At 40.8% G+C, this 25,858-nt stretch overlaps 1 protein-coding gene across 1 annotated transcript; it reads left to right on the top strand.

Annotated features, from left to right (window-relative positions):
• The first annotated feature begins 7,947 nt into the window (after nucleotides 1-7,947).
• Nucleotides 7,948-23,537, top strand: LOC121517361 (scavenger receptor cysteine-rich type 1 protein M130-like). Its single transcript, XM_041799060.1, has 14 exons — nucleotides 7,948-8,002; nucleotides 8,409-8,648; nucleotides 10,606-10,653; nucleotides 10,834-10,911; nucleotides 12,422-12,727; nucleotides 15,119-15,244; nucleotides 16,024-16,332; nucleotides 16,413-16,579; nucleotides 16,655-16,709; nucleotides 18,425-18,604; nucleotides 19,427-19,978; nucleotides 22,020-22,349; nucleotides 22,912-22,997; nucleotides 23,113-23,537. The coding sequence occupies exons 1-14, from the start codon at nucleotides 7,948-7,950 to the stop codon at nucleotides 23,197-23,199; spliced, it is 2,619 nt and encodes an 872-aa protein (XP_041654994.1). The 3' UTR covers nucleotides 23,200-23,537.
• Nucleotides 23,538-25,858: the final 2,321 nt, after the last annotated feature.

Below are 25,858 nucleotides of genomic sequence, written 5' to 3'. Positions count from 1 at the left end.
CAAAAATGTTTTGTTTTAGTTTTAAGAACGCTTTGGAATAACCATGTTAAATTTTTACTTACTTGCCACTATTAACATTTGTAAATCCAGTTTTAGGCCATTTTTATAATGTTTTTACCACTTTATGCCCAGTTTTACCCTATTTTTCCGTATTTTGCCACTATTAACATTTGTAAATCCATTTTTAGGCCATTTTTGTAATGTTTTTACCACTTTTGCGAAGTTTTGCCCATTCCTGCATGTGTGGATAGGACTTTACATTATTGCACTCATGAAGGCACATTTACCCAACCATTATTACAGTTGTTAGTATTTTACTTACTTTTTTGCTCTAGTTCACTTTAACCTGTTTGCACCTTCCTTCTTAGTCTGAGAGAAATTAACCACATCCTGATGACTGTTGTGAAACTCATCATCTCTGCTCTTCATCAGATTGTGTTTTTCCCCTCGATGTTTTTACCTCATTTATCTATTCATTTCCCCCACAGTTCAGCTAAGAGGTTTGAACATGTGACACCACCGTGAAGCTGTGGGGGAGCTTACTTAGATGTGTTTGATTAGAAAAACACTGAGCTGTTTTTTGTGGAGTTTTCTCAGAAATCAAGTGACAGGATTATGAGTTGATAGAATACAGAAGAAAAAGAAGAACATTTTTTCTCTTGATTTGATGAAACACAGTTGAGCAACACCAGCAGATGATATTGCCCCATGGCAAAGTTGGAGTGGAAAGTTCCTTTAAGAGGAGGAAAACTCCAGCAGAGGCAGACTCCTGATGGACAGTAACCTGCTGAAGCTGAGGGAGAGAGAGAACAAGCACAACACTGAATAAGACACATTTTGGCTGTCCTTGCCACTCATCTGTTTTAAACTTATTTTCTAGAATGTGGCTATGAAGTCAGTAATGATGGTAACTGTATGAGCAGCAGCAGCCATATTTGATAGGAGACTGAACACTCTAATATTAGCATTAGCAGCTAATGGGGCTTTTCCACTGGGACTTCTGGCCACATCAATTCAAACCAAGCCGTGCTGATCTACTTTTCTATCAGCAGTTCTGTCACACCGGGCTACGGCGAGCTCGGCCCAAACTCGACCCGCCTCGCCACAGAGATGATCGGTTTTCAAGGTGTGATGGTTTAATCCCTGCCTCTGCTCGGACTGACTGACTGAATCTCAGCATTCACTGTGTGAATGAAACATGAAACCTTTATGACACATGACCAAAACTCCAGATTCATGTGCTTATACTCTGGTCCCATAGTCACACACGGCCCGGGTTTTCACACTGACCAGTGAAATCAGGACCTACTAATCTCAAAGTTGAGTCCTTTTGCCTCTTATGGACACACAGTTTTTACAAGATAAGATAAGATAAGATAAGATAAGATAAGATAAGATAAGATAAGATAAGACAGACTTTAATGTCCCCGTAGGGATATTTTTCCTGGACTCTATCCCACATGAGTCCCACAAGACTGTTTAAAATTAGAATACTAGAGACGTTTGAAACATTTAGCCCATGATAGAGACAGTCTTTCCTGTGTAAAAACTAAAGTGTTAATTATAAACTGATGCTAGTGAAGCATTCAGTTGTTATTGCCAAATCCAATAAATGCGATTGTTGTTGTTGTTCTGTTTTCCTAAAGATCCATAAATCAATCATCAGAAGACTAATCTTTAAATTCTATGTAGGAAAATCTCTCTTTCTGATGATAAGTATGAATTATTGTCAGGCGAAAGTGAGGCCCTAAGCAGACTCTGGTATGAAGCCCTCAAACACTGTGAAATCATATCTTTCCAGGGATTTTTAAAACTGTAATGAGTATTTTGTTGTTAAAGTTCCATTCCTGCATTTCTCTGTATATCCCTGAGCTGATGAAGTCTTTGCTTTAGCCAAACTTAAACAACCTCTAACAGCATGCCTGGTAGAGTAATGGTGTACATCTGTACTAAAGGAGAGCTTTTCATATGAATTTAAAGGTGTTTTAGTTGTTATGACATTCCATCGGAAAACCATCAGTGCATATAATAATCTATTTTTAACTTCAAACCATAAGAGACTTTCCTGCATTTTACTGACATTTGGCCTAAACCTGCATGACAGAGCCACGCGTGCAGCCATATTCTCAACCAGCAGAAGTTTCTTAATATTGCTGATAGAAATGCTGGACCAGACTACAGAGCAGTAATCCAGATGAGAAAAAAACAAAGCCTGAATTAGTTGTTGAACTGTTTATGATGAGAAGTACTTTGTGCACCTTTTAATAACAAGTTATTTTCCATCTTAGTCACTAGTTTTTGTACCTGCTTGTCCCAGGACAGTCTCTGGTCTATAATAAGACCTAGAAGTTTGACATCATCTACCTGATTTAATAAGTTCTGATTTATCCTGAGCTAAAGCTTTGTTTTAAAACATAATCAATAAGCAGTTCCAACTACTAGGCTAGTTATCTGTGGTACATTTAATACAAGTTTATGGTTGCTGATCCAGCCTACCACTGACTGGAACTCTCTCTAAAAAATTAACATTTACATTTATATTTATATCTAATACAGGGTCCGATGTTAAGGTTTTTGCTTTCCAAATCTACTTGCCCCATCTAAATTCCTACTAGCCCTGTCCAGGAGGTACTTTTTCTGGCTGCCAAGTGCATACATTTTGCTCACAACATACTTAGAACTAAAATCCAGTACCTGTCGACTGTGGAAAGCAATACACAGCACTTCTTTCTTAAGAAAACTGTATTTATTAGCTGTGTTAGCCCACTGAAAATTATATTCAACTTTGTACAGGGCTGAATATTTTAATCAGTGCAGTGCAGCCACAGATGAAGGAGCTATGTCCTGAGGGGAGCGCGTTGAGGCAACTGTGGAACTTTATGGTGTCCATTCATGTTTACCATTGACAGCGCAGCCAGTATCACTTCAAAACATGCTGCAAAGGTTTTATTTCACACAGCCAAAGAAATCACCTCTCACACACCCTCTCACGGGTACACACTGCTATGCCCCCTTTAGCGCATCATCATTTTTAACAAACTTAAACAAAATCAAACCTTTTCAGTACTCATGAAACCCAAGCAGTCTAGTAAAAAATACGTTTACCTATAAAATAGCTGCGGGTGTTGGGGCTGGACCTCCTAAGAACAGGTGTTGTCTTGAAGAGTCTTGTATTGAGCTAAGAGGCTAGCTGAGCCACAGCTATCCTCATTTAACATAAAAGTCCCCATTTTGTCATAAACATGCTTTTGATTGAAACAGTGATGTACTATCTACCAAATAAACCTTGTGGGGTAAAGGACCGTGTGATGACATGCCGTTCATGAGTAAGCCTGTGCCACAGAACGGCTCTTTAATGTTAGCCGCAGTAGCTAGCTTCTGTTTGAATGCCAGTTTCCTTTCCTCTGTCCTTTAATCTACATTTAAAAAGCCAAACGGATACCAGATGAAGAGCCGTTTGGGAGTCAAACAACCAGCTCTGCTGAGCTGAGCCATATGATCTGGATCTCTTAAAAGAGACAGACATCAGCTGAGAAAACACGGGTAAGATCACAGCTTAATGTGCTAAAACTTGACAAAACTGGCCTGAATCAAAGCTTTGTGGGAACAGACCACACAGGAGCGTTGTGTGACGGTGCTTATCCAGGCTTTGGATGGAAGCTTTTTTAAAGTTCCTACCTGCTGCTGTTGCTCTGTGACTTTTTAAAAACGTTGCATTTTTGTCAGAATATTTCACTACTTTAGGGACACAAAAGGATCTTCAGGATTAAGAATGTTTTGGAACTCTTGGCACAGTTGTAAACAGCTTTAAACACGGCCTTTTGTTGATTTTCTCCATGCAGAAATCATTTCTTACCCCCCAAGGGGAGTTCTCTGCTGCTGCGGGACGTCATCTGCAAAGAACTGAATCACTCTGCTGTACTTAGAGTGCCAGCTGTCCCGTGTCAGCCTGGACGCCCTGTGTTTTTGAGCTAAATTTCCTTGTCCCGACTGAGACGCCGATTGTCCCAACGTTGCTTTTCTGAAGTCATTAAACAAAACTTTACTGATCCTGGATCAGATCATCTGACACAGCAAGTATCCCGTCGTGCTGTTTTGTTCAATTTTACCAACATTTTAAGTAAATGCATTTCTCAACATTTAAGCCAATCATTTTCTGACGTCTCAGCAGAAACTCATTAACTTTAATCAGAATCTAGCAGTGAAGTAAGACGTGACTTCTTGGAAACTTACAGCAGTCATGTGAATACCTTTAATACAGAACACTGGGTGTGACTGTGAACCATGGGGTTTTCTCCTCATGAGCTCACTCTCATTATTTCATAGTCATACCTCTTAAACCAGCGGTAAATATTAGCTAATGTAAACTCTACTCACACTACTCCATCAGTGAATGTACAGTAGCATTAACAAGCACATTGTGAAGTTTCTGTCTGCCTCTCTGATATTACAGAACACTTTTGTCATGAAATCTGATATTATTACTTCAGAAAGAATACTGTACGTCACACAGCGCAGTGTTCTTGTTTAAACCACGGGCATAATCGGATACAAGACTGATTTAAAGGGAGCCTCCAGGGATTTTGTAATGCAGAGGCTCAATCATGTTTCAGCCCTAATTTGGGCCCTAACTGATGAACAACCTCATTAAATCCTCATATGTTGGATTTCATAACAGTAGAGGTTATTTCCTGCATTTTGACAAACAAGTATGAAGCAATCAGGAAACAGATAGAAACAGCAGATGAGGTCAGGGGGCAGGACGTGACTGGATGTCTGATAAAGAAGACGAACAGCCGGGGAGAGGGACAGAGAGGGATGGGCTGCTTGAGGGGACACAGTGATGGATCACCGAGTGTTGATAGTGTTTCTGTGGCTCTGGAGCTCAGGTAGGACCCTCACACCTGTGGTACAGCATGACTGTGGTTCAGTGGGTAGAGTCGGTCGTTGGTTCGATCTCCAGTCATTTGTCGATGTGTCATTAGACCCTAAACTGCTGCCACTGCTTCGTTGGTGTGTGAATAGAATTAGCTAATACTGATGTCCACCCTACATATCAGTCTTCACCTGTAGTGTGTGAATGTGGAGCGAAGGGTGTGAATGAAGGAGTGCCACCTGTGGTGTGGAACACCTTGGAGGAGGCAGATGACTGAAAACGTGCTTTTGAACCCAAAGTCCGTTCACCAGGTCTAAGGTATTAAATATGGCTTTGGAAGGGGAATGTGTCTAAATGATGTATTGTTCATCATTAATGCATGTTGCACAAAATAAAACAGTCTAAATATTAAGGTTTGAGAAAATGATCAGAGGTTTCACATAAACCTGGTGAATGGGCATAATGGTCTTTTCTTCCTAAAGGATCTCCAACATTTGCACCAAAGACTCGTTAGCTCAGTGTTTAATGCCAAGAGAGCGGGCTTCAGTTCTGCTCTTTGACAGTCTTTTAGAAATATTTGAATTAGTCACATGACTGTCTCACATTTCTTTCAAAGTTGTAATATCACTGCTGAAACAGGAACTATCCACATAAATGAAGACAATCTGAGTAGTTGTAGAATACACAAAACACAAATAAAGAACAGAGAACCTCTCAGTCTGGCAGCAGATTTACTCCAGTCCCCGTAATTTAACCCTCGTTAAGGCAGCTGTTTCAAACAGACGGCTTTAGTGTGACCCTTTATGCTGATTACTGAATAGTTCATTATAGAGAACGGTCCCAAGACCACATCTTGAATGTCTTGGTCTTTTCTTGGTCTCGGACTGGCTGGACTCAGGATTTTCCATTAAGACCAGATGAGACCAGCACTGATCTACTATTCTTGGACTTTATTAATGTGATAATGAAGAGAAGCACTCACTAAAACAACAAATAGCTACACCAGCAAACGCTCAGACATCAGTCCATCTTATTTACCGTCAGAAATACCTCTTAACACTTACTTTAGGCCTCATTCACCTGACTAATCTACATAAACATCTCATTTCCAGATATTTAAAATTATTCCAGACTAGTCAATGGCTTTTAAATACACAAAAGGATTTATTTTTACTGGAAGTTAGTTAAACAAATTTAAATTAAGATTTGACATTTTTGGCTGTTGTTCTTTGAAAAAGTTACAAACTCCTTGTTTTATCTGTCACATTTATTAAAAAGAACACAAGAATGCTCTTTAACTGTTCAAACTTGGCATGGTTTTTTTAAATTGATATTTATGGTCTCAGTCTTGACTTAGTCTTGACTCTGTCTCGATTGTCGTGGTCTTGTCTTGGTCTCAGTTTTGACTCGGTCTCAACTCCTAAAAGTCTTGGTCTTGTCTAGGTCCTCATGCACTCTGATCTTGAGCAAGTCTTGGACACTGTGTTCTTGAGTACAACACTAGCTGATTAATATAGATGAACCTTAAATCAGGATTCAAACTGTGGAGGAGACGGCTCTCTTGATGAGACAGCTGTTAAAGTTAATAAGAGCCTGGGCTCAGACAACATCAGTGGCAAACTACTAAAGTCATGCTCAGGTCTAAAAACAGCAGCCCAGAAGCTTTGAATGATTTTAGCCAGGGTCCCTCACATTTATTGTGAGGAAAAGCTCATAAAGAAGAGGATTATTGAGGCTGCTGAGCTGGCACTCTCACTGACCCTGACCCTTTACAGTCTGCCTGTAGGGCTCACAGAGGAGTAGAGGATTTCACAACAATGCTGCTAAACTTTTTAACCACCAATCTTGAAGGTAGAAAAACACACGCCAGACTGCTGGTTTTTGATTTTTCCTCTGCTTTTAACACGATCCAGCCCCATATCCTTGACATAAGGCTCTTAGAGCATTTTCACCTGAGTTTAAATCTGGTCGGGTGGATTGTTGATTTTGAACAAACAGGTCACAAAGGGTCAAACAGCTCCATATCTTCTTCTTCCACAGGCTCACCACAGGGCTGTGCTCTCTCACTGTTATTATAGATTTTGTACACAAACATGTTAAAGTGAACATGAGAACAGGTTTACAGTCAAATATGCAGAAGATTCTGTTATTGTGAGTTTGTTCCACAGTGATGAGTCCAGCCATGGTCCCATTGTGGATGAGTTTGTCACCTGGTGTGATGATTCTTTCTTAGAGCTTAACAAATCTAAGACAAAGGAAACGATCATAGATTTTAGAGCTCATGCTCCACATCATGAGCCTACTATGATCAAAAACCAGGCAGTTGAATGTGTGGAGAGCAAGAAATATCTGGGAGCGATTATCTAAGCTAAACTGACCTTTGAGAAGAATAGTGAGGCACTCTGTAAAAACGCACACCAGCGACTATTTTGTCTGAGGAAGCTTGCTCGTTTTCACGTTGATAAAACTCTGATGATTTAATTCTATTGAGCCTTCATTCAGTCTGCCCAGATCCTTGTTCCTAACAGCTGCAGCGTAAAGCCAGCACTGTCCTCCATGACTGCTCTCATCCTTTACATTCAGAGTTTAACTTCTTTGCTCTTGTTGACGCTCTGTTCCTCTTACAGGAGAACTAAATGCTACAGGAACACTTCTGTACCAGCAGCTACTGCTCTGTTAAACAACACTAAGGCAAGATGACGCACTTTAACTAAGAATATGTATTATTTTAGGGAGCCTTCAGAAGCACTTTAGCACCGTTGGAGTATTATTTTAGAACAGCTGTCGTCTAGAGTGCTTTATCATGACTGGGTTTTAATCATTAATGTTTATTTTAACATTTTAATGTCTGATTTTAATGTTTTTTTGTGGATTGTGTCTTGAATTGTGAATCATTGTTGTTGCTTTTGTCTCCTGGATGCTGAACTCCTCTCTGCACAACAAATGTACCCTTTTGGGTTCTAATAAAGATCCTTGAGCCTTGAGACATGAGGCCCCCTGAAAGCATAGTTTGAAATGTTGGGGGTCTTTTAGACAGTTTACTTCCTGTGTAATCATTCTGATGGGTGTTAATGAGGACTGGATCGCTTGTTGATGGCCTGCTCACTGAGGGTGAGAGCTACACAGGTCAGAACGGTCTAGAACATTAGAACCAGGATCAGGTTCTCTCTGGATGAGAGGACGAGCATAAAAGAGCAGAAAATGAAAGAATGAAGGAGCTGATTGATTTCAGATAGAGGCCATGGTAGAAACAGCAGCTGTCCTGATGAAGACTTGCTGCAGTTGAAATGCCTTCATCCCTGTTTAATAAAGGATTTGGATCAGATCAGAGTGTCTCAGAGTGGACTGCCGTTTCTTCTCAGTAACCTTGTGGTCAGTTTTTCCGTGTGTGCAGTTGTATTTCTATTCTGCTCTCTTCAGATCTCTGGGCTGAAGACACAAACTTACAGACACATGAAGGAGGAGTGAGAGGGTTTCCTGTCTTCCTTTGTCTCTAACTCTGTGCACTGATTACCTGTGTGTCTCTGTTTAGCGGCTCCTGATGATGTCAGGTTGGTGGGCGGAGCCAGCCGCTGTGCTGGGATCCTGGAGAGGAGAGATGGAGGCGACTGGAGAGCAGTAAACGTCTCTCTGTCTGAGTGGAACCTGACGTCTGCAGAGACGCTGTGCAGACAGCTGGACTGTGGTTCTGTACTTTCAGTGGGACGACCAGAGAACTCCTCAAGGACTGAACCAGCGTCATATTCTAGAAACCTGCAGATCACCTGCTCAGGTAAGTTTGACTTCCTGTTGATCTGAACTTTAGAGCTTCTACAATGATTCCATTTTTCTCTGTTCAGTGTGGTGAAAGACAAAATCAAAAGTGTTTGGAGTAAAAAAGATGATTTTATTATGATCTTAACACATAGACTGCATCAGCCTGCAGCTTCAACACATTCTTCATTTTGTCACCAACAGGCTCCGGTTGTTTTTCTGAGTATCTGACAACATAACTGAGAGGAGAGACAGATCTTTAGGATCAGTTCCTTTAAATCAGCTTAGCAACCACTGTCACACCACTTTCTTTAAAACCAACAAACTCTACAGACAGCAACAGCATTCACTGTCAGAGTCACATTAATTTAATCCTCAGTGTCAGATGGCTATTGTAATAAAGACTATACTCTTATTATAATAGACCAGTGTTAATTTTAATTTCATAATGTAACTGGTGGAATTAGATTGCCACACAGGACAAAATAGCTTAGGGTACTTGTAGCTGAATTTTTATTTTAACAACTGAAAAATACGGCGGTGGCCTTGTAGGTCTCCACCTTTAAAACAAAGATATATAAAACTGTACATCACGTACTTTTCAGTATGACAAAATCACATGTGCTATTTAAACTAACAAAAATTAACTTACAAGCTCAACAGTGCTCGTGGATGGTGCCGAAAATCCGAACACATCTACTTCATCAGAGCCTAAAACACACCATCTTGTTAAAATAGTTACAGAAAACATTTTGTTACAGTAAAATCCAACAAGATGTTTCGGTTTACTCACTGTTTTTAGCCTTTTTGCACACACAGAAACAGCGCAGTCATTTCAGCAAACCCCAGGATTGTCGCATGTGGTAAACAGGAAGAGAGCAAGACCATGATGCACTTGGTGGGGTGACGTTTTCTGCCACTTGATGCTGCCACTTAGTGACCAAAATTCGCAATTTCCTGTGGAATTCCACTTACAATCTGCCTCCCCATTTAGTATGTCCAAAACATAAGAAAACAACATAAAACATGTATATTTGAATTCACCAAATAGTAGAACTTAAAATACTCAGTGGATAAAATATATATACAACACTATTTTACCACCTGGTTACAGTAATAAAGAATCTACCTTTTCTGTGATTCTGGGGTGGTCAGCTGATTTTTAGGGATCTAAGCAGTCATGACATTTATGATGTCACTCATTAATAGTGAAGAGTGAACTGAAAATGGCGTGGCGTACACAGGAAGTGATCTTAAATCACACAGAAGCCTTGATGACTACATGTAGCTGTCTCTGTGATGAAGTCTTTGTTTAAACTTCCATTCAGATGTGAAAATAGAATCATCAGAATACACAGAGAGTCATTCATGACTACTGTTTCTGTTTTAACCTCTCATTCAGTTGAAAGTGTCCAATGAACAGGATCAGATTAAACTGGTGTAGGTTCCAGATGTGTTCAGGTTGGGATGATGAGGTGGCACATTTTGATTGGCTGTATATATCTATATATGTTAATATCCACTAGATGGAAATAAACCTGGATCATTCATACCCACTCCAAACCTTCCTAAAACCAGGACCAGGGTTTATATTAGAAAGGACGTGTCAAATATTCCTCTGAGGGATGTGAACAGCTGTCCACATTTAGTAGACATCTGTTTGTTGTAAACGACCAAAAACAAACAGCTTCTGTTTTGTTGTGATAAACTTGGAGGAAATTTGTTCAGACAGTTGTGATCATTTAGAGTCAGATTTAGTTTTTGTGTGGAGTTGGAGCTAGAAGTCATCAGCATTACAGTGGTAAAGATATTGTGTGTGTGGATTATTGAAGTTGATGTGAAAATGTAAAGCTGAGAAGAGAACGGGGCTGAGCTTTGAGTTCTGAGGGACTCCACAACTTACTGTAGATTTGCTGGAGAAGAGGTGAAGTAGACCCCCTTTGTCTTTTCTCAACTATTTCCTTGTCTTTGGTCAGACCCTGATGATGAAGTCCAGTTGGTGGGAGGATCCAGCACCTGCTCTGGTAGACTAGAGTGGAAACACCATGGAGAGTGGAGACCAGTGGATACTTCTGACTCTTCCTGGACTCTAAAGGTCACAGCTGTGATTTGTAGAAGACTCGACTGTGGCTCTGCTGTTTCAACTAGGCTGGTAGAGGAATCCTCTGGCAGACCTGTGTGGATGATCGACCCTGGTTGTGTAGAGTCTAAATCTACATTAAAGGAATGTGTGATACCAGTGGATCTGTCCAGCTCTTCTGGGCTGGAAATCACCTGCTCAGGTATCAGTATTAACACATTAGTGTCCAAATCTTTCTGAATGTTTTTCATTCACATCACTATGTTAACAGAGTCTCATATGAACATGTCCTGCTTATTTTCTCTTCTCCGTTCTCTTGTCCAGAAATTCCCATTTGAATGAGTGGTAACTATTGTTGCCTTTAGACCTTGTTTCTACCTCTGTAATGGTAAAGTGTGAGTTAGAGTTGAAAAAGAGAAACATTATTGAAAGAGCTGTGCTCATTCAGAAACACTTTGATAACAGCAAATGTGAGAACAAGACATTTTATCATCAAACAGGTGGTCTGGAGTCCATCATTGTGGAGCTGAAACAGCTTTTTTTAATGACAGGAATGTGTGGAACATGGGATGGTCCAGTGATGAAGGCCTGGAAATCAGCTGCTCTGGTATCATCATCCATGAAAGCTCTGATTCCTCCTTCACCAAGCGTTCTTAGGAAGACATTTGTTCTTTGAGCCCTCCCACAGAGTTCTTCAAGATTCTGAGCTCTCCCAAATATTTCTCATCTCTGATTTGTTGTCAGCAAAGAAGCAAAGCTAAGAACAGTCCAGAGCACTCTTGTGAACATGTGAGTGCTGATCTGAGAGGATCAAATGTTTAGTTTTGCTCTCATCAGCACTCCAGTGTGTTTCAGAATGACACAGTGAAATAGAATGTTTGATTCTGCATGTTGTCTGATGAAAGCGCTGTCTGAACCAGTGTTCTCATCCAAATTCATGTGTTTGGAGCTTCTATTGATATCCATGACTGCTGCTAAAAACAGAACTGAATTGTGTTTTTTAGGGTCATTTTGAGCAGCGTTACTTCCTCTTTAGAACTCTCAAAGTATTTCTGATATTTGCAGTTACCTTCACGCTTTATTTGAATGTGGAAATCACTGACATTTGACCATTTCTCCACTCACTCCTGCTTATCATCTGTGTTTGCACACAGCTCTACAGTGTCATGCCCTTATATGGGCATAAAGGGGTGTGTCTTTAAGCTCATGAGGAGACAGATGCAGGTTCTTGTAGTTCATGAGCACCTGGTATTCATCAATCTAAGAACACCTGTGAGAACAATTCATCAGCTTAAGAATGTGTCATCAATCCCACCAAGGTTTCTCTGAAAAAGTCTAAGAACAAAGAATCAACAAAAGTCTCAGGTTGATGTGGGTGAATGAGGCCCAGTGTGACTTTGTTTCAGTGAGTTCTGTAGCTCTTGTCTGATTCTGTGTGAACCTATGGAGATGTTTGTCACCATTTCAGTCATTCCCTGCATTGTTGCTCATCTGACCTTGTTTTTGTTTTCTTCTACATGAACACTAAACACAGCGCTCCAATGTCTGTGTCCTTTCTTTCCAACTGTCTACCATGAGACTTTGTAAATGTGCTGCTTTTCTCAGCCTGTTACCATCCTCCTACAGCTGAGCTTGGACAGGAACCAGTGAAGAGAAAGGACTGGTTTTAGATTGTGATCAAGTTCTCTGTCTCTCTCCTGAAATCTCCACAGACTCTGTCAGACTGGTGAACGGGACTGGTCTGTGTTCAGGCAGACTGGAGGTGAGGTCTGAGCAGCGCTGGTCCCCAGTGTGTGAGGAGGACTTGGACCTGCAGGGTGCTCAGGTGGTCTGCAGGGAGCTGGGCTGTGGGGCTCCTTCAGTCTTGAAGGGGGGAATGTTTGGAGAAGTGGAGGCTCCGTTCTGGACCAAGAAGTTCCAGTGTGAAGGCCACGAGTCTGCTCTCCTGGACTGTCCAGACTCAGGGTTGACTGGAAACACCTGTCCACCTGCTACAGCTGTTGGGCTCACCTGCTCAGGTAGAGCTGGAGCTTTGATTGACTTCCCTTTGTTGTCCCAATGAAAGTATCAGTGAGTGAAATGAATGATTGAAAGCACATGTGAAAGTGGAGCAGCTGACTGAGACACACACAGATGAAAGCATGATTGAACAGGAATATGAAAGAAACAGGAAGAGAGAGGAGGAGCACAGGTAGACTCTGATATAGACGTACCAATTATTCTGAGCTGAGACTTAAAGGGACAACAGACCAGGAAGACCAGACCAGTTGTTGGGTTGAAGTTGAAGTAACTTTCCAAATCTGGATCAGTCATATCCACTTTAGAGCTTCTGAAACCTAGACCAGGGTTTACATCAGGAAGGATGTGTAAAAATTCTTCCATCATTGTGAGAACGTGGACTGATGGTTCCATTTATTAGGACTCTGTTTGGTGTAATCAAGCTAAAAACAGCTTCAGTGTTGCTTGGATTGAATTGGAGGAAGTTTAATGGCGTCCAGCTTTAGATTGTTTAGAGCAGGGATGGACAACTTTGGTCACCAAGAGGGCCGCATTCATTTTAAAGTCAATGACAAAGAGCCAGATTGTTCCAGATTGTTGTATTTATTATCAATCTAAGCCCTGTGATTCCTAAACATTCAACAACAGGAAGAAGATGTAGCTTTCCTGATGATTTATTATACCAACATTCATGTTTTTAAACTCAAGTGCAAATAGAAATAGTTTTTCCATGAGATAAACACGGAACTAGAAAGAAATACAGAAATCAATAAGATAAATGAAAAATCACTAAAAATAAATAATTAGATAAAGTGAAGATGATAAATTAAAAGATAATTAAAATAAAAGACATTCAAATGTGAGTAATTTCAAACATTTTATGTAAAAAAATAACTAAAATTAATCAAATTAAAACATTAAATGAATAAAAATTGAACACATTGCATTCTTAAGGTTAATAATTAATAATTTATTGGTATTTGACTTCAGGGCCACATTGAATGAGCTCGAGGGCTGCCTGTGACCTGGCCACCAGATGTCCAACCCTGCTTTAGAGTCAGATTTAGTTTTTGTGTGGAGTTGGAGCTAGAAGTCATCAGCATTAAGCCTGATTTATGCTTCTGTGTAGCGTCAACGGTGTAGCTACGCGTAGCCCTCTGTGTCGACGCGGACCCCTACGCCGTAGCCTGACGCGCACCTCCAAAACATTCTAACTATGCGTCGGGGCAGCGCGGACCACAAGGGCTGTGATTGGTACGTTCAAAACGTCATTTCCAGCAGTTGCTTTTTTTTTAATATCGGTCTCCGTGCTGACAGCGCACAGAGAGGCTGCTGCAGCCTGCAGGTGTTTCAGTACACAGGTTGGCATGCAGAGGCCTTTGCACAGTGAGCCTGTTTCATGTTGTTCTAATCATGTCTGCACACTGATGCCGAAATTTTCATTTTATTTCCTGTTTTTTTCGTAACAGGTTCAATTTTATACAAAATTTCGTATGTGTCCAAGGTGACTGATAATTCAAAACAGTTCCCGTTGCTTCCAACCCATTTGCTCACCACTGAAACATCACTTTAAACACCAAAGTTTGCTCATTTATCATGTGGATTTCAACCATGGAAATATAACAAGAGATGGGTGAATGATGATTCAGATCAATGCCTGTTGCTTTATTCTCCCTCGCTCGCTCACCTCCACCCGACCCTCCTCTCTCTCTCTCTCCCTCTGAAACCACACTTTAACACCGCAGTTTCCATGATATCAGTCATGGAAATATAACAGATAAAGGCATATGTGTGGAACCTACTCACAGGTCATAACAGAGACGGAATTAAAAAGTTATTCTCCATCTCTCCAACTTGTCTCAGCGCTGTGACACATGAGTGTGTGCTGTATGAAGCTCTCTGTCAGGATGGAACCAGTGGGATTTTAAAGGAGTGAAGGACAACAAAAAAGTCCAGCACAACCTCTGGTTTGTGCTTCTGTGCAAACAACATGTAATATCGACAACTGGTTGAAATCACACACCCAAGCATCCACTCTTTCATTAAAAACAGACGTCCAGTTCAGCGGAGAGCAACACAGCCGCTCGGATGTGACCCCTCTGAAACCACACACACACACACACACAGCCACACTCTCCTAGCGTCATGGCGGTGAATTGCAGTGTGACACATTCCCTCAACGCAGAACTTTAAATGGTCAACGGCGACGCAGAAGCATAAATCAGGCTTTACAGTGGTAAAGATATTGTGTGTGTGGATTATTGAAGTTGATGTGAAAATGTAAAGCTGAGAAGAGAACGGGGCTGAGCTTTGAGTTCTGAGGGACTCCACAACTTACTGTAGATTTACTGGAGAAGAGGTGAAGTAGACCCCCTTTGTCTTTTCTCAACTATTTCCTTGTCTTTGCTCAGACCCTGATGATGAAATCCGGTTGGTGGGAGGATCCAGCACCTGCTCTGGTAGACTAGAGTGGAAACACCATGGAGAGTGGAGACCAGTGGATCCTCCTCCCCATCCCTGGAATCTAAAGGTCACAGCTGTGATTTGTAGAAGACTCGACTGTGGATCTGCTGTTTCATCTAAACGGATAAAGGAATCCTCTTACAGATCTGCGTGGCGGATCAACCCTGATTGTGTAGAGTCTAAATCTACATTAAAGGAATGTGTTGCAAAAGCGGATTGGATCAACACTTATAGGCTGGAAATCACCTGCTCAGGTATCAGTATTAACACATTAGTGGCCAAATCTTTCTGAATGTTTTTCATTCACATCACTATGTTAACAGAGTCTCATATGAACATGTCCTGCTTATTTTCTCTTCTCCGTTCTCTTGTCCAGAAATTCCCATTTGAATGAGTGGTAACTATTGTTGCCTTTAGACCTTGTTTCTACCTCTGTAATGGTAAAGTGTGAGTTAGAGTTGAAAAAGAGAAACATTATTGAAAGAGCTGTGCTCATTCAGAAACACTTTGATAACAGCAAATGTGAGAAAAAGACATTTTATCATCAAACAGGTGGTCTGGAGTCCATCATTGTGGAGCTGAAACAGCTTTTTTTAGGAAACAGAAATTCAAAGAAAATTGTTTTTAATGGATTTTAAATAAAGCTTGAAATGTAGGCAGTTCTACTCGCAAGTACATGTGGATAACTTCCTCCCACCATCTGCTCTGTTGTGAATCTTGTTCAGTGAAGAACAGGATCCTTGTCTGAGCCTGTTACCATCCTCCTACAGCTGAGCTTGGACAGGAACCAGTGAAGAGAAAGGACTGGTTTTAGATTGTGATCAAGTTCTCTGTCTCTCTCCTGAAATCTCCACAGACTCGGTCAGACTGGTGAATGGGACTGGTCTGTGTTCAGGCAGACTGGAGGTGAAATCTGACCAGCGCTGGCCCCCAGTGTGTGAGGAGGACTTGGACCTGCAGGGTGCTCAGGTGGTCTGCAGGGAGCTGGGCTGTGGGGCTCCTTCAGTCTTGAAGGGGGGAATGTTTGGAGAAGGGGAGGCTCCGTACTGGACTAAGAAGTTCCAGTGTGAAGGTAACGAGTCTGCTCTCCTGGACTGTGGAGGATCTGGCTCAGGTAGAAACACCAGCTCACCTGGTAAAGCTGTTGGACTCTCCTGTGAAAGTAAGAGAGCAGATGTAGCTTTGATTTGACTCACTAGTTTCCTTCTTTTAATAATTCTGTTCTTGTCTGTTTAGATCCAGATTATATCAGGTTGGTGGGAGAGCCCAGCCGGTGTGCAGGAACACTGGAGATGAAACTCAAGGAAGAGTGGAAACCTTTGAGAGAGAAGGGTTCTGACTGGGACCAGAGGTCTGCAGCTGTAGTCTGTACAATTCTGAAATGTGGTTCTGCTGTTTCAACAAGAGCAGTGAGACATGAGAACAGAAGAGCAGTGTGGTGGATCAGAGCTTCCTGTGTCCAGACAACGTCTTCTCTGTTTCAGTGTTTAAATCATGGATCTTATTCCAGCTACGGGGGCCTTGAGGTGATCTGCTCAGGTAAGACTAAACATCACATCTGAATTTGGTTTCCTGAGTCCTACTAGAGGTGGGTGGTAAACCGGTGTCATCACCGTCACCGGTATAATATGTTGCCACAAAACGGATTTTGCAATACCGTAATTACCGCTGTAAAAGCATTGTTACATATTCTGTCCTCAATGTGTGTGATTGTCTGTACACAAATTGACATATAGTTAACAGACTGAAGAGACGTCAGAAGCTGGAGTCAAGTTGCAAGGTCTTTACTGTTGCTGTCATTCTCATTCATTTATATTTTGTAAAACTGAAAAAATACAAATAGTTCTGTATCAGTTATATGATGCAATTAAATACACATCATACATGCATACAAAAATATGCATGTATGCATAAATATACTGTACAAGAATATCAATCAGAAATTCGGTTCATATATAACTGAAACACTGCAAACAGTCATTAATTTAACACAAATTAGTAGCCGTGCTGTATTAATGCACAGTTAAAGCTATCAAAACTAGCATAGGAAAAAACTAGTATCATACACGGCTATCTCTCAGTTAGCATCATTAGCTCGCTTCTAAATTTTGATTTACAGCAATATAAAACATAAACAACAAAGATGCATCAATATAATAAGCCACAAGTAAAAATAAACTTACAAGCGATGCTTTCAGAAACGGGGAAGGAAAGAAAGGCAGCTGATGAAACAGGCTGCCCTGCAGATGGCAATGTCTCCCAACTACAGCTTCTACTGTGACAGCTACATCACATGACCAAAGGAACCAATCAGAACTGATGGCAAGCTACACTACAGAAATTCAGTTACCTCCAATAACCAAAAGGGGGAGACACATACTTAAAACATTACACTATTGTTGTAACACATGACATTACATATAATTTGGGCCAAGCGCTTGCTTTTGGGAGATTTATTTCTCCCAACATAGTGAGAGATCACGTTTTTGCTTTGCTACCGCCATTCTTACAAGTAAACGCGCATACACCTTTAAGGCCGATGATGCCGAGTCAGTGATGTTGCTTACTAGAGGAAGTAAACATTTATCCCGCGTGCAGAAAGCTAAGAAACAGCATGTCAAAACACTGCTAAGAGAGGCCACTATTATCAGCTACTCAGTGTGCAACGTTTCCAAACCAGATGGGGAGACTGGCTTGGAAAAACTGGTGCCGAAAAAAGGAAATACCTCCTCCGTTATTTGGAACTGGTTCGGCCAAAAAACGTCTGACACAGAACAAACTACTGTAATTTGCAAGATGTGCCATCGTGCTGTGTCAGCCAAAGGCGTTAACACAAGTAATTTGTTTCATCACCTCTGAACCATGCATGTCCCTGAGTACAAGGAAGCTACGAGAGCAAAAAGTAGCAGCAAGAAATGGAGAGATGTCACAAAGGCTGTCGCAAAATACATCGCTATGGACATGGTGCCGATCCAGACAGTGGAAAGGGAGGGATTCAAGAACATGGTGCTTGTCTTGGACCCAAGATACCAGCTGCCTGGGCGGACATATTTCAGCCAAAGGTGTCTGCCAGGACTCTACATGGAGTGTAGGGAAAAAAAAATTAAAAGACATCTGCCACCTGCAAGCTTTCTCAGCCACTGCTGATTTGTGGTCCAGCCGCACCACCGAGCCATACATCAGCCTCACAATACACTATATTGATAATGACTGGAATCTGCGCAGCACATGCCCTCAAACCTAATTTTTCCCAGACGAGCACACTAGTGAAATAATAGCAAATGGGCTAAAGGAAGCACTGTCTGCCTGGGGCTTAGACGAGGCTCGTCTGGTGTGCATGACCACAGACAGTGGTGCAAATATGGTGAGAGCACTGCAGCTCAACAAGTGGACCAGGCTACCCTGTTTTGGACACAGCCTGCACATCGCTATAGGTAAGTGTCTATGATCAAACCTCAAAGACTAAAATGTGATACAACCTATTAATAATGCTAACATGTAATTAGGCAATCACAAGTATACTGAATCTTTGAATATATATTTTTTCTTAGATAAAGGTAATGAACATTTCACCAAAATAAAGATATAGTATCCTTCAGTTAAGCTATAACATTTAGTTGGTGATGCATTATTGCTTTGTATCTGGTAAATATAGGGTTAATTTTGGAACCACTTTAAGTGGTGAATTTAATTGCTCAACCATTAATGATTATAAACCATACTTTTATCACTCAATTCGTTAATTCTGTCTCGGCCAGTACAGGTTCCACTTAACTTGAAAGATTAAATAAATCAAATAAATGAATAAAGTATAGAAGCTAACTCTTATTAGTCATTGTAGTAGAGCAAACACTGATACGTTTCCTGTAATTAATTTGTAACTTTTAGGTAAACCTGAACACAGAACACACAAATTGCAAAAGCTACAGTTCCTGAAAATGACAGTTTCATCGTTAGACTTTAAAATTTAAAAATCAGTTTGTCAGACTTGTTACAGGCTATTATCAGTAGTTGATACAAAAAGAATTTGTATCTTGTTTTGTTAATCTTAATTTTAATGATACACTTTTAAAGTAATATTTTTATTCCTTCTTATTACTTGCCAGAGAGGAGTGTCCAAAATGATGTGCAAGTTGCAAGAGCCACAGGTGTATGCAAAAAAGTGGTAAGCACGTTTTCCTACAGCTGGAAAAAGCGGAAAGCCCTAACCACTGCACAGACCGAGATGAATTTGCCTGTCCACAACCTTAACACAGAATCTTCTACAAGGTGGGGATCCCATGTCAAGATGATGGAGAGGGTCCTGGAGCATGAAAAGGCCACCACACAAGTGCTAGCTACAGATCCAAAGACAAGGCACCTTCTACCCGCTTGGCAAGACATTCAGGTGTTGGAGACCATCACTGAAGCCTTAAAACCACTACAAGATTTCACTGATGCCCTATCAGGGGAGGAATATGTAAGCGTCTCATATGTGAAGCCAGTCCTCCACCTACTAAATTCAGATATCTTGAAGCCAAAAGAGGACAAAGCAGGGCTCAGCGAGGATATCAAGAAGAAGGTCTTGGATTACCTAAATGAAAAATACAGTGATCCAGGGACTGATGAGCTGCTGACCGTGGCAACGTTTCTGGACCCGAGATTTAAAGCCTCCTACAAGACTGATGAGAAGCTGGAGGAGGTGAAGAAGAGAGCAGCAACTGAGATTGTGGCCTTGGAGGAGCTGACAGCCACTGCCTCTGCCTTCTCAGCTTCTCCCACAGTGGGTCCAACAGACATAGAAGCTACTCTTCCAGGCTACTGCGCAAGCAAAGAAACCCAAGCACAGCCTAGCCAGTTTTTTCAAAAAACATGGCAGTGTCTGTGGTGCCTTACTAAAGCAGGGTCCAGAGTCTGAGCTAGATGGTTACCTGTTCATGGTGACAGCTGACAGTGAGTCAAATCCTCTGGAATGGTGGCATCTCCACTGTACCCAGTTTCCATGGATTAGCCACTTGGCTAAGAAGTACTTGAGTACCCCATCCATAAGCTCTCCCTCTGAGCGTGCATTTAGCACAGGTGGCAATATTGATACATGCAGCAGGGCAACACTGAAGCCAGAAAATGTTGACAGGCTAGTGTTCCTGGCAAAAAAATACCTCATTTGTTAGTTCAGTTTGAGATCTGGTAGATATCTGAACCACTGTTGCCATTGTTTTTGTTTGATTGCACTACTTTATTTGGTCTAAGGTAATTTATTTATTTATTTTTTTTACATTGAGTTTGTATTTTGTATTTATTGTTTTTATTTGTTTATTTATGATTCAATTTAATTTCTGACCCTCCAGCCACACATGTATGAAAAGTTCTTTCTTTTTTTAAATCTTAATTCTTAATTTGACAGAGCTACCAGGAGCTGGAGAGGGTTTGCACTAGTGATAAGCCAAGTTTTTGTGCTATCATGTTTTACACCACAACTGTGCAATAATCATATGGAGAAATAGGTAGAGATGCAGTAATAGTGCTGCATGTAAACAGCTTTTACTTTAAGTACCTTTCTTGCACGCAAAAGTAAACCTCCAACATGAACATGTTGAAAAGTTAACAGCCTTGCAATGTTGACCCTGGCACTGACTGATAGTAAAGATGGTTGTTGTTTGGTGTTAAAAGTTTGAAAGAAACCATTGTGTTTGTATTGTGGAACAAAAATGATAAGTGTGGAAAAATAAAATGCAAAAAAGCATTTTATCTGTAAATACTCTTCATTCCTCAGACCCAGTTTGCTCTTCCAAAGGCACATTGTGGCCAAGACCTTTTTCTAACACATTAGTAGACATTTTCCACCTGCTAGGAAGTGTACATTTACAATACAGAACAAAAAGAGCTAGAATCATGTTTTGAAAAGACTACCCCATGTCATGTTGGAATACCGTTATCACAATATGAAAGAAAAATACCATGATATAAATTTTAGGTCATATCGTCCACCCTAAGTCCTACTATGATTTTCAGTTCAGTTTTATGTTTTCACCATTAAAAGGAGATGCATAAATAAATATGATGTGCAGGAAGAGCTTAAAAAATAATATTAAAATATTACTGAACCACCAAAACACAGAAAAACTCTGAACACATAATCATGTAGATGTAATAATAAGGAGCAGACATGCAGTAACAAATACAATCAAAGCAGAATAACAAGAAAAACCCTGAATGCATGAGGATTATGGGTACCTGTATGTGGATGTGTCAGTGTGCAACATCAACCATTACACCTTTATCTAAACCAGAGCAACAAGACTACAAAATCCATCTAACATAGAGGGAATCACTTCAGAGCTCCAAGACATCAATGACAGCATCAGTTAAAGAACAGCAGGACAATTATGTTTAGACCTCTACTGTAACATTTACAGAGGAACACCTTTGTCAGGTAGACAAGAATATTCCAGAATTAGGAGCCATATGTCAAAATAAAAACTGACCTCTGCTTGTATAAAACATCGATGATCTGAAGCCTGACAGACTGAGTGAGAATAAACCTGTGAGTTTACTCTGAACTAAGTCATAAAGGATTCTGGAATATTCTCTTCATTAAATATATAACAAATAAAAACACAGACTTGATAAATATTGATGTCATGAATGTGAAGAATCTGGAGTGATATGAGAGTGATGGGACATTAGCGTTTGTATTTTTGAGCAGCAGAATTAAATCACGAGTCATGGGCTACAAAACACTGATAAACTGATGTGAATCAATAAGCGATGTTTACATCAGAGATCTGAGAGCATCGGTCCGTGGAGTCTTGGAGCTGTAATAAAGTCACATGTCCTCTCATGTCCTCTTATGTCCGTTTGTTTCTCCAGATTTGCTTGAAAAGCCAAACATCACCTTCTCCTTCTCCACTGACGGGGCCTCCAAGGCTACGCCGCAGGGCTACCAGGCCCTCATTGGCACTAGCTTCAACATCACATGCTCCATCAAACCTCAGTATGAAGGAGGAGATTTCCAGCTCATCTTCTCTGACTCCATCACAACACAGAGCTACACCCAGACAGCTGTCAACCATTCTGCCCATTTCCTGTTTCCTCCTGCAAACCAGAGCCATGGAGGGCAGTACAGCTGTGTTTATCACCTCCATGTTTTCTCCCATAACTTCTCCTCAGAGAGCCAGACTCTCTCTCTCGCTGTCGGAGGTAACTTCTCTGATTATCTGGCTCAAACAGTGACTGTCATTCTCCACCAGTATATTCACATTCACTCCTGTCAGACTCTCTTATCTGAGCAGGTGTTCACTCATTTCTGGTCATGTTACTAAATATTTCATCATCCCCTCAGAAAAGAAAAGCTGATTATTATTTTAGTCACATTAAAACTTCCTCCACACTGCTGACATGTTAGCCATGGGGTTGCTAACTGGTGTGTTGACGTTCTGCTCCAGTGTTCCCAGTTAATGACAGCTGATGTAAATGATCATCTCAGGTTGCTGATCCTGGATCAGTTAAAATGCCAAAATCAGCTCTGATCTGATACTGAGGTCCTGATCAGGACGTCCCTGATGAAGATGTTTACTAAATCCCTGTCAGATTTCAGAAATGTTCCTGTTTTTATGACTTCAGGGCTGCTGAGATAAATGAAGGGCTCTTCTAGATGTAAAAGCTTCAGAAACATGAACTTGACTCTGGTTCAGTGGTCTGAAGGTATTGAGCTGACTTTGTCATGTGATCAAATGTGATGATGATGTCAAATCTGTTTCAGACCCTCTGAGAGACCTGATCATCAGATGTGTGGTCCTGATTGGTGCTCTGCTGATATACGACATTGCCCTCTACTGCTACTATAAGGTACTGCACACATCTTTATTTAGTGGAGGATTCAGACTGTTTGGCATGATGTCATTAGGAAAAAGCTCTCAGTGATTTTACTGATTTAAAGAGAGTTTTTCTGATTTCTCTCCAGGTCAAAACCAAGCGGCAACCTCCGGTCCTGAATAATGAAATCAATGTGGAAATGCAAATACTTACAATACCGCAAGTGTCCACTTGAGGCTGTCTGCAGGAACGGCCCAGTCTGGACACCTGTTAAACAGTTGGTTTTTACAGTAGAATTAAACTGGTTTACAGACTGGTTCAAAAAAACGAAACATGTCTCATATATCTCATATGTCTCAATATTTGAAGTTTTTATATATTTTTGTAGATTAAAAGTTTTTTCTTTCATTTGATAAATATGACAAATGCATCAGTATATGGAGTTTGATTTTGCTTATTGTGAGAACTTCTCTGCTCTGCTACGTCTTCTGCTTCACCTTCATCTGTGACTTTACACATTAGTTTTAAAGTGAATGTGTAAAGTCACGTTTGGAAATAGACCTGGGACTTCAAACTGATAACAGACATGGACACCAACTAGAACTGAACTAAAGTGACTACCAGGCACTTTTTCTTCATTTTATAGTTTATGTTTTACACACACAACAATATTTGTTCTGTTACTTTTGCTTAATTTTAACCACTATTGGATGCACTCTTAAATATAAGTATAGTTTTATCTTCCTTTTTAATCCCTTCTTTTTAAATACTCACAGATTGCATAGACATTTTATCATTGGTTTACACATTGACTCTTCTTTTTAACTCATCCTTCACTATTCTTTAGGAACTGTAACCAATACAGAGAGAACAAACAGCCCTAGACTACAGACCTTTTTAGCCACTCCTCCTATAGGTCGTTTCCACCAAGCGGTCCGGCTCAGTTCGGTGCGGAACGGCACACATTTTTTTGTGTTTCCACAGAGTTAAATTTGGAAAGGGTCCTAAAAAACCAACCCGTACCTTCCCACTTTGTCGGCACCTTCCGTAGGGGTACCAATCCTACCTATCCACACCAAAATGGTGGAGCTACACACACAACAATAGGGGGTTGCATTGACGTCACGTCAGCCAGCGACACAGCTGCTTAGCTGCTCGGCTCCGGGCTGGAAAACACAGAAAGCTGCACCTTGAGGAGAGGCGAAAACAGGAGAAAATCGCTTGTCTGCTTAAATCGGGGCTATTTGGACTCAACAGAGATGCAAACTGTTTCCTAGTCTGTGGATATGGGTATCTGGCCACAAATCAAGTTTCCTAACGTTTATCAGATTTTAAGAACAAAGCAGAGCCCAAAGGCTCACATCAGCCTGGTCTATACGATGGATGTGAAACTAAATTAGTGCTGAAGTTTTGTGAATACGAAGCCTTAGAACAGTTCATTCTATGTACTGTAACTAGTTATTAATCTGCTTTTTACTTTAGGTAACCTGTGAAAACATGGCTCTGTGGTTGTTGGACGTGTTTGTAAAACTTTGGGCTGCAGACTATTTTAAAATGAGAGCAGCACACCCAAGATTTCTGACTTACTCTAGTTTGATTTTACCACCAGCTGAACTTTTACTTTATTTTTAATGTGGCGAAGTCTCACACTACAACTCTAAATTTTCAGATTTTGTCGTATAAACTGTTGTAGTAAGAATCTATCCAGGACAACTACAGATGAAATCAAATCTAAAGCTGCTGATATCACACCCCCTAAGGAGGAAAGACAGCTAAAGTGAGGTCAAAACCCCAGTTACAAGAGGGGAGAGGCCCTTTATTCTTCCTAAATCTACCTATGTTCATTCCTTCTTCCTGTCTTTGGATTTTCCCTGGTAGTAAGACGCTGAAACTGACACTTTGATGAAAGACAGCGTCCAAGGGAGATTAACACCTTAAAATCAGAATCTTTCGATTGGTCAACTCAAATGGTGAACCCTCTCAGCCTAAATCCTGTCTTCCTGAACGCTGTAAAAACCCTGCACCATGTCTCATAAATCTAAGGACACTATCTTCCTGCAGAGCATGTGGCTGACACTTACAAACCAGGCAAGAGCCATAAAAATTCTCTGACACACAGAAGACTGCAACAGACAAAAAGCTTCAAAACTGCCAAAAGTGTCAAGTTTTTCAACACAAAGTGTTCATATTTGTTTGAGTCTGCTTGCAAGGAACAGAATGACATGTCGCTTGAATGCCTGAGATCTTCTACTCTGGATTTACGGCTATAAGAATCAAATCTAGATATACTGACTGTCACTGATAACCAAGGCTGAAGATCTTCCATGGAACTACAGTGACACCTACTGGTCATTTCAGTTATTACAGCTTACAAGAGATAGTTTGTAATTATAGATGAAATGTTCGGTTTTAACATTGTGCATAATCATTTTACCATGTTCTGTCATGTTTACTGTGTGATAGTTTATTGATATTATCCTAGAGTTTTATAACCATGTTGTGTTATTTCTTCATTATCTCATTAAGTTAGTAACTTGGTGAAGGGCGGGTGATCCCTAAGTTGATCTAGGATACAGACCCCTCCTCTTTCGTTCTTAAAGAGAAGCCATGCCGTTCGGTCTGGTCAGATCAGAGAGCAGTTCAAGAAAGCAGTTCGACCCAGGCGGAGTTGGACAGGAGTCCAGACTCCGTCTCCTTTGCTCTCTAACTAGTGCTGTGCCAAGTCTGACTAGCCAGTCAGACTTAGAAAACTAATTTTCCAGCACAAGACTATTTCTAACCTTTTTATAGCTTCGTGCTAACTTTTTGCAAAGCAGAGTTTTTAGTTTTTGTTTTTCCTTTTTATCACACAATCAACTTCACTGAAAGCCAACAGTCACGTGGTGTCGATGTTT

This window comes from Cheilinus undulatus, linkage group 11, assembly GCF_018320785.1.
Source record: "Cheilinus undulatus linkage group 11, ASM1832078v1, whole genome shotgun sequence".
Classification (NCBI taxonomy): domain Eukaryota; kingdom Metazoa; phylum Chordata; class Actinopteri; order Labriformes; family Labridae; genus Cheilinus; species Cheilinus undulatus.
The sequence above is the reverse complement of the archived record's forward strand: the minus strand, read 5'-3'. Positions and strand labels throughout refer to the sequence as shown.